The 11,906-nt window shown below is 42.1% G+C and overlaps 1 protein-coding gene across 1 annotated transcript in view; it reads left to right on the plus strand.

Moving 5' to 3' along the window:
- The window catches only part of ABCG1 (ATP binding cassette subfamily G member 1), a 51,212-nt gene extending 39,513 nt beyond the window's left edge, over window positions 1-11,699 (plus strand). The window contains exons 10-14 of the mRNA XM_027638905.1: window positions 617-785; window positions 1,552-1,652; window positions 2,107-2,265; window positions 3,487-3,605; window positions 4,969-11,699. Of these exons, the coding sequence (XP_027494706.1) occupies window positions 617-785; window positions 1,552-1,652; window positions 2,107-2,265; window positions 3,487-3,605; window positions 4,969-5,197 (777 nt within the window). The 3' untranslated portion in view covers window positions 5,198-11,699. The remainder of the gene's footprint in view (window positions 1-616; window positions 786-1,551; window positions 1,653-2,106; window positions 2,266-3,486; window positions 3,606-4,968) is intronic.
- Window positions 11,700-11,906: the final 207 nt, after the last annotated feature.

Genomic DNA, 11,906 nt, shown 5'->3' on the forward strand with positions numbered 1-11,906 from the left:
TTTTCTGATGCGTAGATTGAAGAACACTGTTGTTTTTAAGACTTTTTTTCTCTGCTCAACTCTAAAGGCTTGCAGCTACAGATTTTGTTATTTCTTTTGTTCTTCCAAGCCTCTTGTAGGAATACTGTATTGCAGAGAAGGCACAGAAAGCTAATGTATTCCTGGTGAAGTTAGTTTGGTCTATACAAGCCTGAAACACCTTTCTGATTCTCTTCTGCCCTGGGAAATTTATATTTTAGTCAAAGAGAAAGTCTCCTTCTCCTGATCAATGAGAGTCAGTGACATGGTCAGAGTAGGATTTCAGGTTGCAGCGTTTGCAGTTTCTGCCTGTATTTACTGGAAGAAATGTTCATGTGTTGGATGGAAACTGGGAAGCTCATAGTTTTTCTTGGCTGAAGCCCAGTTTACCAGTAGGAAATGAACATTTTTCATGGCAGGGGGCTTGGAAACCAGGTAATCTTTAAGGTCCCTTCCAACCCAAACCATTCTACGATTTCTGTGCAAGTTCTTCTAGACATAAGTGCTCCTTTTCTGCAGTCTGTATGTCTGATTTCAACCATGCTGTTTTTGAACCCAGACTCTCTGATCAGAAATACCCCTCTTTCCTTGCTCATAGGTCCTGACACACCTGCGTATCACCTCACACATTGGCATCGGGCTGCTCATCGGGTTGCTCTACCTGGGTATTGGCAACGAAGCTAAAAAAGTCCTCAGCAACTCTGGCTTCCTCTTTTTTTCCATGTTGTTTCTCATGTTTGCTGCGCTCATGCCAACTGTCCTCACCTGTGAGTACCAGTAATTCTGTTACATCAACGGGGAAGGAGTTGCAGAAAGGTGTGGGGGGGTGTTTGGATGAATCTGTTTTGTGTAAGAGAATATTTGACTTGTGCTTCTACTTCTAAGACAGGTGAGGGGATAAATCTTGCACCCACAGAGGCACTGCTGCAAGCTGAGATAAGCTTGGCCAGTGGCACTTCTCTCTCCCTGCTTTTGTTAAGTGTTTCTTGACACAGACAGTTAGTTCACTGTCACACTCCTGGGCTGGAATTTCCCCTTGTGCCAAGTGCATCTCAGGCAGTGAGATGAGCTTGAGGAGGATGCAATAATTTCTTTAGGACTTTTGAGTCATGACTTCTCCATAAAATCAGTGTATTCATGTGGTGTCAGAAGCAAACTCTTGCAGTATGGGCTGCTTGGGAGCAGAGGACTTCCTTTGGGAGTGCTATTACTCTGGATTCCCTGTTGGACCAAAAAGGAATAACCAAGTTCTTTAAGTTTTTGACACCACTTTTAATTGAAAAATCCTCTTTAAGGGAGGTTCAGATAACTGAGTAGACTGGTCTGTAGTCCAAACAGTGAGCAACTCTCAGGGCTGACCTCTTACATTTCATTAGAAGTCACTGGAACTGTTGCTGCTCTGTCAGAGACCTGAGAGTTCCAGTCCTGCCATGGGACTGCAGCAGTGCAGGATTAGATATGGATAAACCATGTTGTTATGTGCAGCAATACTGCACATTGACAATCCAACTTAATAATTTGTGTCCTCTGCAGTTCCCCTTGAGATGGGAGTGTTTCTCAGAGAGCATCTGAACTACTGGTACAGCCTGAAAGCCTATTACCTCGCCAAAACCATGGCTGATGTTCCTTTTCAGGTATATACTCTACTCTTCAATACAGTAAGAACCACTTAAGTTCATGACAAGCCCACTTGCCAGGAAGATTAGTACTAGTATTTTACCCATCTGAATAGTGGACAAACTAACTGTCCATAAGTGTCTCCTGAAGCTTCAGGGCCAAATCAGAAGCACCCTAAGAGTGCAGGACTTCACAAAAGCTGAGACCTGACCCAATACTCTTTTCATAAATAGATGACAATCTCTGCTTTTTTTGCTGAAGGGGAATTGAGAAGGGCTGTAAGTGAGTGGGATCTGTTTTCTAATGCCCAAGTAAGATAGATATCACAGTCTGTGGCAGATTCTCTTCAGCCATGTCGTGTAATGGAAAGACTGAGACCTGTGGGTTAATTAGAACTCCCCATGTTTTTGTCTTAGAGTAACAGCAAATGTTTGGCTTTAATGGACTAACTCCGAGTGTATCTCCCTGCAGATCATGTTTCCTGTGGCTTACTGCAGCATTGTGTACTGGATGACTTCACAGCCATCTGATGCTCTCAGATTTGTCCTCTTCGCAGCCTTGGGAACTATGACATCCCTGGTGGCTCAGTCCCTGGGCCTTCTCATAGGTGCAGCCTCTACATCCCTCCAGGTACTGATGGTGTTTTGTGGTCTCACAGGAACCCTGCTGTCTCCTTAAGCTACTTGCCGTGGCTGCTGCTGTGTCCCCAAGATATTTGTTGAGAGGTGACAGGCAAAAATTATCTTGGTCTGATGGAGCTCTTGATGTTTCCCATTAGCATCAGCTTAAACATGTGAGGCTCTGAAGTTCCTTCCCCACCTGAACAGGGCTGTGCCTGCCCCTGCTTGAGGGGATTGTCATTTCCTATTCATCCCAGGTCCTGGAAACTGCAGGACTGGTGCACTTCTGTGCTCCTACAAAGTGGAGGTAGGATCAATATCTCAGGAGAAGGTTCTTCATACACATCAAAAAGGGTTGCAGGAGGCAAGGTAGGAAAAGGCTTGCCCAGAAACCAAACTTCTGCAGAGGGAGGGAGAGAAGCAGCTGTTGGCATGACTGGAAACTGGCTGTTTAACTCCATTCTGCTTCTTGTCAGGAGATGTGCTGAGGTGACCATTCCACAGCAGAGCTGTTCTGGGCTGCTGGTGATAACAGATGATACTGACTTCAATATGCATTGAGGATATCGAGATTTCTGCAGCAGAAGACTTGATTCCCTCTCTGTGCCCACCCTGTGGAGACCAGCATAGCCCTGTTGTGTGATACCTGTGCTTCTGCTCTTCCCAGAGATACCTACATGGGTCTATGCCCTCAAGGGAATATAGAGAGGACAGGCTAGAGCTGGGTCCAGCTCTGTCATCCCCACTGAAGCCACCCAGCTGGAGATGTTCCTTATCCTCTTCACAGTGTTTTAGGACCAGTTGAAGCTACTGTTCTTGTGGGATTTAATGAGGAGGGAAGTCTGTTTGTCCTTAGAGGAGAGTGAGGGAAAAAGGATAATATTTAGAAGAGGGGTCTTATACCCAGAGAAGCAAAGGAATCCCAGTGCCCCTCTGGCTCTGTAAACTCCTTGGTAGGTTCGTGTCCTTTGAAGGACAGATCCCAGCACAGTAGGGCTGTCAACAAGTAGAAGGGTTTAGGAAGAGGAGAGGGACCCCTTTTCCTCCACTAACAGCACCTTCTCCTCACAAAAAATTTGATAAGAAAAAAGAAATCAGCAATTTTCTTGTATTCAGAACCGTGATAATTTTGGGGAGTAGCATTACTTGCAAGAGTAATAAAAAAAGCAAGTTAATTTTTATTTTTTTGCTCCCTTTCTGATGAGAAACTGTCCATTTGTTTTCTTCACAGGTGGCAACGTTTGTGGGCCCAGTTACTGCCATCCCAGTTCTTCTCTTCTCTGGGTTTTTTGTCAGCTTTGATACCATCCCAACATACCTCCAGTGGATGTCCTACATTTCCTATGTCAGGTACTGCTAGGGAGGCCTTCAACCTCCCATCTGGAAATGCTTTCCTTTGCCTGCCTTTGCTTGCTTGGTTGGTTGGTTGGTTATTTTGGGTGCCAGAGAGGCTGTTCACAGCATGTTCTTTTAAGAGTATAAACATAGATATGATGTAAACCACATCATGTCACTGCATTTTATGTTGTATGTGTTGTGAAATAAAAAGGAACAGGTTATTGGCCACAAGTCCACGTCAGTCCCTTTGAAGTCAGTGGGATTCTTCCTGGATTTTGCAGTAGTGGATTTCTGAAATAATGGGGACAGTTCCCCCAGCTGAGAAATTGATGCCAGCCCCTCATGTTGGAAGAAAATGTTGTATAAATCACTGCTGTATCCTAGATAGACTTGTTGGATAAAGGCCTGTTTTTGAGTTTTCCAGTAGCACTGCCACAAGAGACATGGGATTTGTGTCACCTGTAATTTAAACTTGTGTTTTAAGATCCATAGGCACCTTATATCCCATCTGTGTCTGTCACTCTCACTGTCTGACGCAGCTATCCTAAGATGGGACAATCCCCATCAGGAAATCTCTGGAGCTTAGCACGGGTAATTTAAACTAGACACTGAAATGTTTACACCTGTAACTAGGAAGGGTGAATTTTCCCATCGCCCTTTTCCTCACTCTGCCCAAACTGCACTGTTACTGGGAAAACCCAAGCAAAAATACCCTCTCATTTGGCAAGTGAGGTCTTACACAGACACCTATCAAAGGTAACGAGACTGCACCCCCCCCAGTTAACACCTAGAATTCAAGGTGAGGCCTCAGGCCCATGTGGGGGCTCTTGAAGCTGGAGTGGGCTATCATGTGCATGGGATCCATGATGGGCTTATCTGCTTGGAAAAATCAAATGCTGGGTGCACCCAGTGCCAGAGGAGACGTGGGAACATTGTTAGTGGAACCATGGAGGGAAACGGAAGAGATGTTCCAGATTGATGCTGGTTTTAATATTTCTGACTTCAAACCATAATTGTATTCTTGTGGCTTATTTAAAAAGGAAAGTAAATTAATGATGTCACATTTAAAAAGGAAATTTCTGGCTATGAGCTGAAATTGGGCTGCTTTCTGTTTTTTCTTTGGAGAAATTGTGCTATACACAGATTGGAAGCATTAAAAGGCACAACTTATGTCCTTGTTCCATCTTACATAAAATGCCAGTGATGTATCATGTGCTTGATTGTAACAGGGATAGAACTTTGCCCCAAGACATGTGTCAGAATGGTATTGAACCTCCCAGTGTTTCAGCTGAGCCGTCACAGGGATTGTGTTGCCAGAGTGTTTCTGAACAGATCACCAGGACTTTTCCTTGTAATCCATCCTTCTTCTTTCCAGGTACGGGTTCGAAGGAGTTATTCTCTCCATCTATGGACTGGATCGGGAAGATCTGCATTGTGACAAAGACGACACTTGCCATTTTCAAAAATCAGAGGCCATCCTGAGAGAACTGGATGTAGAAAATGCCAAACTTTACCTGGACTTCATTGTTCTCGGAATTTTCTTCTTCTCTCTGCGCCTGATTGCCTATTTCGTTCTCAGATACAAAATCCGAGCAGAGAGGTAAAGGAGAAGCAGCTAAACCAATGCAGTAGGGAGATCTTTAGACATGCAATAGAGGGCACTTGACATTGTCTCACTGTGGCAGGCTGGTCCCCAGTGCCCAGCCAGATGCTGTTCTGACCGAGCCCATGGAGAGCCACAATGGGATAGTGGACATACAGTGTTAAGCCAATCAGTCCAGTTGGGTTGGGTCATGTTTTCATTACACTTTCTAGCTTTAACTAGGAAGAAGAACTAGAAGGGAATTTTACACCACAGACTATCAAAACCGAGGCAGTGTAACTGTAATAAAAAACCTGCCTGCAGGAGCTTTCCTTATGAAAACCAATTTTGGGATAAGGTCACTGGGATATAAGTCCTGGTAGCCAGAATAGTATAATGTCCTCTCTAGTTGACAAGGTAATGTGATGCAAAATAAGGAATGCAATGAAAATAGGATTCTCTCATCTTTTTAAATCCAGAGTTTCATCTTTGCGGTTTTTCTATATATTATTTTGCAATTCTTTTCCACAGAATTACCCCTTCTGGCCAAAAGTCTGTAAATGTATTAATAAGGTAAAGACATCTTTTTAATATGGATACTTTTTTAAAGCAAACCTAAAGTGATTCAAGTAATTATTTTTGTTTCTGTCTGAATTTAGAATTCTGGTGCTTTACTTGTCGAGCTGGTCTCATATCTGAAAACTGTAATGATAGGAGGAAAAGGCAGATTCCGAGTCTGCACTAAACCTCTGGTCCTATTTGGAAGCATCCCTGAATAGCACACGCAGTTAGACATGTTCAAGCTGTCACTGAACAGTTGAAAAAAACCATTATTTTGCAGTGTCTTTTAAATCCTTGGTATTTGTGATAGTCAAAATACTAACTCTGCTCATTACCTGTTTGATCTACCTCCTGTGAATATAAAAATCAAAGCGCTCCAAGGCTCATTTTTTTCTTAAATTGTGAAAGCAGAATTTGTCCCTAAAGTGATTGTTGAAGCCTGATGGAGTGCAAGAATTGTCCAGAGATCAAAGCCTGGGATACTGTGTTAAAACACTTGTGACTGCCTCATACAGCAGGAGTCATTTTGTCTGCACTGTGTAGAACCCTCCTCAAACATACAGATGACCTTGTAATCCTGCAGATCTAATTATGCCAGGTAGTTCTGTTCTCATCCTAAAGTCCACTTGCACAACATGGGAATTAATAGCTACTTCATCTAAATATCAATGAAACTGCTGTTTTGTGTATCTCAGCTTTGTAAATTTGGTAGGGGGAATTCTGGTTCCAAGCTGATGTGAATTTTGTCACCAATTTTGATGGGTTTGGATTTTCAAATCCTAAGTGGAACCGTGGGGCCCGTACTCGTGTTGGACACCTTGGTGAACTTCAGTGCAAATTCCACCACCTTCTGCCATTCCTGTGAATTTATCTTGGTGTCCTAAACCTCTGAGTGAGACTTACACGCTCTGCAAATGCATTATTCCTGTCAGGATGCTGAAGTCTTGTAGGTTGGAAGCAGCTCAATGTCAGCAAAACATGCAGGGGCTCAACAGCTCGTGGCAGTGGAGTAGATAAGAGAGACCTCACACATTTGCTGTCCCTCTCTGTTTTCAGAGACTCCATGGCTATGTCTATACTAGTGAAATAAATAGTGCCAGGGCCAGCTCTGTTAGTCCTCAAATGACTGGGGCTGATAGGAATGGTCCCTGTACTGACTTCTAAACAGAGCCATTGTCTGGAAAAGCTCTGGCTGTGCTGGGCTGCAGCTCTGCCATTGTTTCCCAGTTTCCCTGGCCTGTGCCCAGGCTCTGTTTAATTTACCAATACAGACCAGGTATATCTGTTAAACTCAGGACATTTAAATTAAACCTGTGTTCTGGAAATCAAGTCACATATTTTGGGATGGTTAGCTGAACCTTCCCTGAAAGTAAGATTGGCCTTTGAAAGCAAGGTCAATCTTCAGTGTAGTAGAAAACCAAAATCCTTTCACAGCCACTTTGCATAATTTTTTTGCTGTTTTTTCTCCAAAAAGCTTTTGTACAGCTCTGCAGCTTTTCCAGGCGTAACCACAAGCAGGTATGGACCTATATGGCTGTCAGATTTGAGAAATTAAGATTTTTAGCTATTCTAAATCATACTCATAGCTGTGAACAGTTTGTAAATAATTCACAAGTCTGAAATCCCTCGGCACAACGTGCCTTGATTATTTCAAGACCCTCAAAGTATTTGTGAGTATTTTACAGGCAGTTCAAATGCTGTTTGCAGGCAGACAAAAGAATACATTTGCCAAACGACTCTTTGGTTGCAGGCCGCTGGTCCAGCTGCAGGCTGGCTGAGCGTGAGAGAGTGTGACATCCAGGGCATTGAACACCTTCAGGGCTCATGTGTTGTGTTTACCAGCACCATTTACCAAATACCACGCTGAAAATCCCTTGCAGTGTTCCAAAGGAGGTCACTTTGCTGACCATCCCAACACCGGGATGGTGTTTTCTCCCATCCAGACCAGTTTAGCAGTATGAGTTCCTTGGATGCTGTCTTGTTATCTGTGCCTGTTCCTCTGTCTGTAGACCTTCTTATCTTACCTCTTCAGTCTGCAACATGTCCTCCTGTACTGTAACTTTGTATTGTGTTATGGTAGCCAAAAGTCTGGTCCTGGCGGGTGTTCCTAATAAGAAAATGCAGGCTCTGGAATATTTTTTGTCACTCCTTTTTTTGTTAGATACGCTTTTCCCCAGCCATCTGCTGACAGCACTTAGCTGGAAGTTACTATTCTAAGTAACACTTTCAGACTGTAGTATCCCAGTAAAGAAATAATTCTCTGGGAACTCAGTGGTACTCATAGATGAGGTAATTGTTCTTTCCCTCCTTAGCTTGCAAATTAACTAATGATCTCTCTTTTGTCGCTACTGCGGGGCAGAAGTATTTAAAATCCATCCCAATTATGTTTTCATATACTGCAAAGATTTTTAACATAGTCTCAGGCTGACTTTTTTCTCTTTATGTGGAAATAAATTCTAGCAGGCTGGTATAAAATGCGTTCCTATTCATTCAAGGCTGAGCATTCATGTGCTGTTGTGTTAAGCAGCACATTGTGAAGCTCTGGAGGCTTCACATGGAAGAATAATAAGACCAGCAAGGTCCTGAAGTCTTCAAATCCTCAATTTGTATAGCTATATATAAAGAGCCATAAACAGTTTGAAATCAATGCCATTTTTACCATTTGAATCAGTCACAGTCTGACTAAAAGTTGCATAAGAGGCTAAAGGTTTCTAAAAGTCACTTGAAGACTGAATGTATGATTTCTGTTTGGATTGCAGGAAGACTTTAGTGTCCTATTGGCCTCCTTATTATATTTTGACTTGTTTTGACATGTTGCTTTGGTTACTATGTGCATCAGTTAAGACTTTAGATGCTTCATATTCTTTTTGTTGTTTTTTCTTTATGGAAACTTGCGTATAATATGAAACACCCTGGAAGATTTTAAAAATTATTTGAAACATCATTATTTACAATTAAATAAAAGATTTGGAAAGCAGATTCTACCTGTAAGAAATTGAGACAATTTCATCGTTATAGGTCAAAGGGAGTAACAGAAGACTGGTGCTGAAATGCTCTTCAGTTCTTAGAATTTGGAGCCCAAGTTATTGATTTTAGTTAAAAGAGAGGAATATGTAAACATGTAATAGAAGAGCTGGTTATGTAAGTGGGAGATAATGAACACTTGAGTCCAAGTACTGGATGTATCAGGTGATTGGCAGTTCGATTTATGCTTTTGTGACAAAGCCTGTGTTGTCAACAAAAATGAGTGTTTTACGAAACATTTTTTCTGGAAAGAAGTGTTGCATATACTGACCTGTGCCACCCCAGTGATCCTCACAGAGGAGATCTTACCTGTCCTATTTACACAACGCTCGATGGATGTTTTTGATTCTGAGGATCTAAGGGCAACAAAGCAGATACCGTGCTGAGAGTCTGTTACAGACCACCCAAGCAGGGTGAAGAGACAGGTGAGATACTCTATAAGAAGTCTGGTGATCTGAGCAGAGAAGGACTGGTGGGTGACATGATGGCTGGAGGTTGTCTTGGGCACATCATGAAATGACAGAGTTTTTGGTTCTTGGGGAAATAAGGAGGGGGATCAGCGGAACTGCTGCCTTGGACTTCTGAGGGCAGCCTTTGGCCTGTTTGGGAACCTGGTTGGAAGAGTCCCTTGGGAAGCCATCCTGAAGGGCAGAGATGTCCAGGGAGGCTGGAGGTTCTTAAGAAGGAAATCCAAAAGACAAGCTGACAGGGAAGAAGACCAGCCTGGTTGAGCAGAGAGCTTTGGCTGGAACTCAGGGAACAAAATAAGAGTGTATCACCTTCGGAAGATGGGTCAGGCAACTCAGGAGGACTGCAAGGATGTTGTGATGTTACATAGGGAGAAGTTAAAAGGGCCAAATCCCAAACAGAACTCAATCTGGCTCCTGCTGTAAAAGGCAATGAAAAATGTTTCTGTAGATACAGCATTAAGGAGAACCTCCATCCTTTATTGGATGCCATTTTCCTACCAGAACAGCCTGACAGGGTGCAATTGCTCAGGAATTTCTTTCCTTTAGTTCTGTGTGGAGATGCATTTATAAAGTATGATCACATGAAAAGCTATTGGGAACTAGAAGTGGGCAGCAAATGACACCGTGTCATGTCCTCTGTAGCAGTTTGTGACAGGCTGATCATCGTGGTGCCTGTGACACTGCCACAGAGCACTAGTGAGTGAGTAAATTAAGTGCTGAGTGTCACTGAAGTTAGTCATCAGCTCTGCTATTAGTGGACAGGGGCAGTAGAATTTTCAGGGATCATCTCCCACTGTTCTCCTCTTAAATACCCGTTTTCATAATACAAGAGGTTGTTGTAGTGTATCCCACTGAGTGATTTTTATAGCCCCACATATCATTCTTCATACTACAAGTCCAAAAGTTGCACGTTGGGCGTGCAAGCACAGCAAATTTCATTTTAATTCTGTTTAATACTTTGTTTCTGTACATTCTTCAGGTAGAGTTTCTGAAGGAGTAATAGCACAAAATGTACCTTCAGTGTTCTTGTTACTTTGGAGTCTTAAGATGAACGATGATTTTATGCAGCTGTGAACTGTAGAACTTTCCTTTAAGAGGTTTAGATTTCTGTTGAGACCTGTTGCCAGCACAGTAAAATGAAGGGTGACCAGTCAAAATGTGTCTCCTTTGGCACAAGACATGCCCATGGCTCAGCCAGCGTTCTTCTCTGCGTTGTTTATGCCTTCAAAATCCAAACAAGTTTTTGTCAACCCATTTCCTTTCTGGGGGCTTTCATGCAGCTCAGCCCATGCCTACCAACTGCTTGTGTCCTTGCTGCTGGGTATTTGTGGTTGCTGTCCACGTGGGGGTGGGAAAATGAGCTGCTTGGGAACCATGTGGGATAGTTAGAGGCAGGGCGATGACTCTTAGAATTCTTTGAGCTACCAAATTCCCAATGTACTGGATCTCTGGATGTGCTTTACTCTTTCAAGAAGGAAAAAAAAACCTTAAAATGTCTTTCTGAGCAGATTGTAAGGCAACAAGGAAGTTTTTACTTCTAATGTTGATGTGGTTTTCTACTTCAGTGGCATCTGTGATGTCTTTTTTCCTGACCCCATTGTAGCTTATTTTAGTAGCCCACTGAGGGTAATCATGACACAAACTCCTTTCTATTGCTTCCAGCAACCAGCTTTCCTGACCTCAGTGATAATTGTACCAATCTTTAAAAATGTGAATTAGTTGTTGAACAATTTTTTAAAAATATGGAAAAAATGCTCCTAAATTACGGTAAAAGTAAATTAAATTTAAGAAGATTACACTGATATATCTAAAAAGAAGACAACAAATCCTGCAGTGGAGCGAAGCCTTTACCTGTGTCAGTAAAGATTTGTCAAACACCTTATCTGAGTCAGTTGACCTTACTGTGAGATACTGCCCTTGAATCTGTTACTGAATTATTTAACATTTGGTTCTTTTGTTTTCAAAGCAAGAGTCAATGCAAGGTATGATTTTAAATCGGCGTGCTGAAGTGTGCATATTCTGTATATCTAATATGTCATTGTTGTCTCTTGTTTCTGTAATGCATTTGCATTACTATGAATCAATTTTATTATGCTTCTCTAGAGACTATCGCTGCCTGCACGCTGTGATATATTTGCACTGTTGTAGATATATATATATACATATATGTAATTATATTATATAAACCATGTCTTTTTCAGGTTGCTTGTTACCTTTGTAGTTTACGCTTTACCGGTACAGTGGACCTGAGTAAAAAATGTGGGATGTGGGGCATTCTGATGATATATCACAGTAATAGAGAAATCTTTGTATATTTCTGTATACTTAATACCTGTAAGAAGAGATTTGTATGTGCATTATTTTCCAAACTAGGGCTTTGTTTTCTGAGACTAGAGAACATTTATGATAATGTAACAAACAAACAAACAAACAAACAAAAAAATCAAATAAAGTGTTATTATTTTCCGAGAGATGCCTTTGTGCCTGTTCTCTCCCAGAGGGAAGTGCCAGGTGTGTTGGTAGTGATAACATTTTCACTGCCTGCCCCTTGGTTCTGACAGTTAAAATTCTTAAAAACATTAAGTGTGGTCACATTGGGGGTTGAAACTCGATGATCTTAAATGTCCCTTCCAACCCAAACGGGTGCTTCTCTGAGAAACCCTACACAATTTAAGG

Source organism: Corapipo altera, unplaced genomic scaffold (genome assembly GCF_003945725.1).
Source record: "Corapipo altera isolate COAL_440 unplaced genomic scaffold, ASM394572v1 0, whole genome shotgun sequence".
NCBI classification, from domain to species: domain Eukaryota; kingdom Metazoa; phylum Chordata; class Aves; order Passeriformes; family Pipridae; genus Corapipo; species Corapipo altera.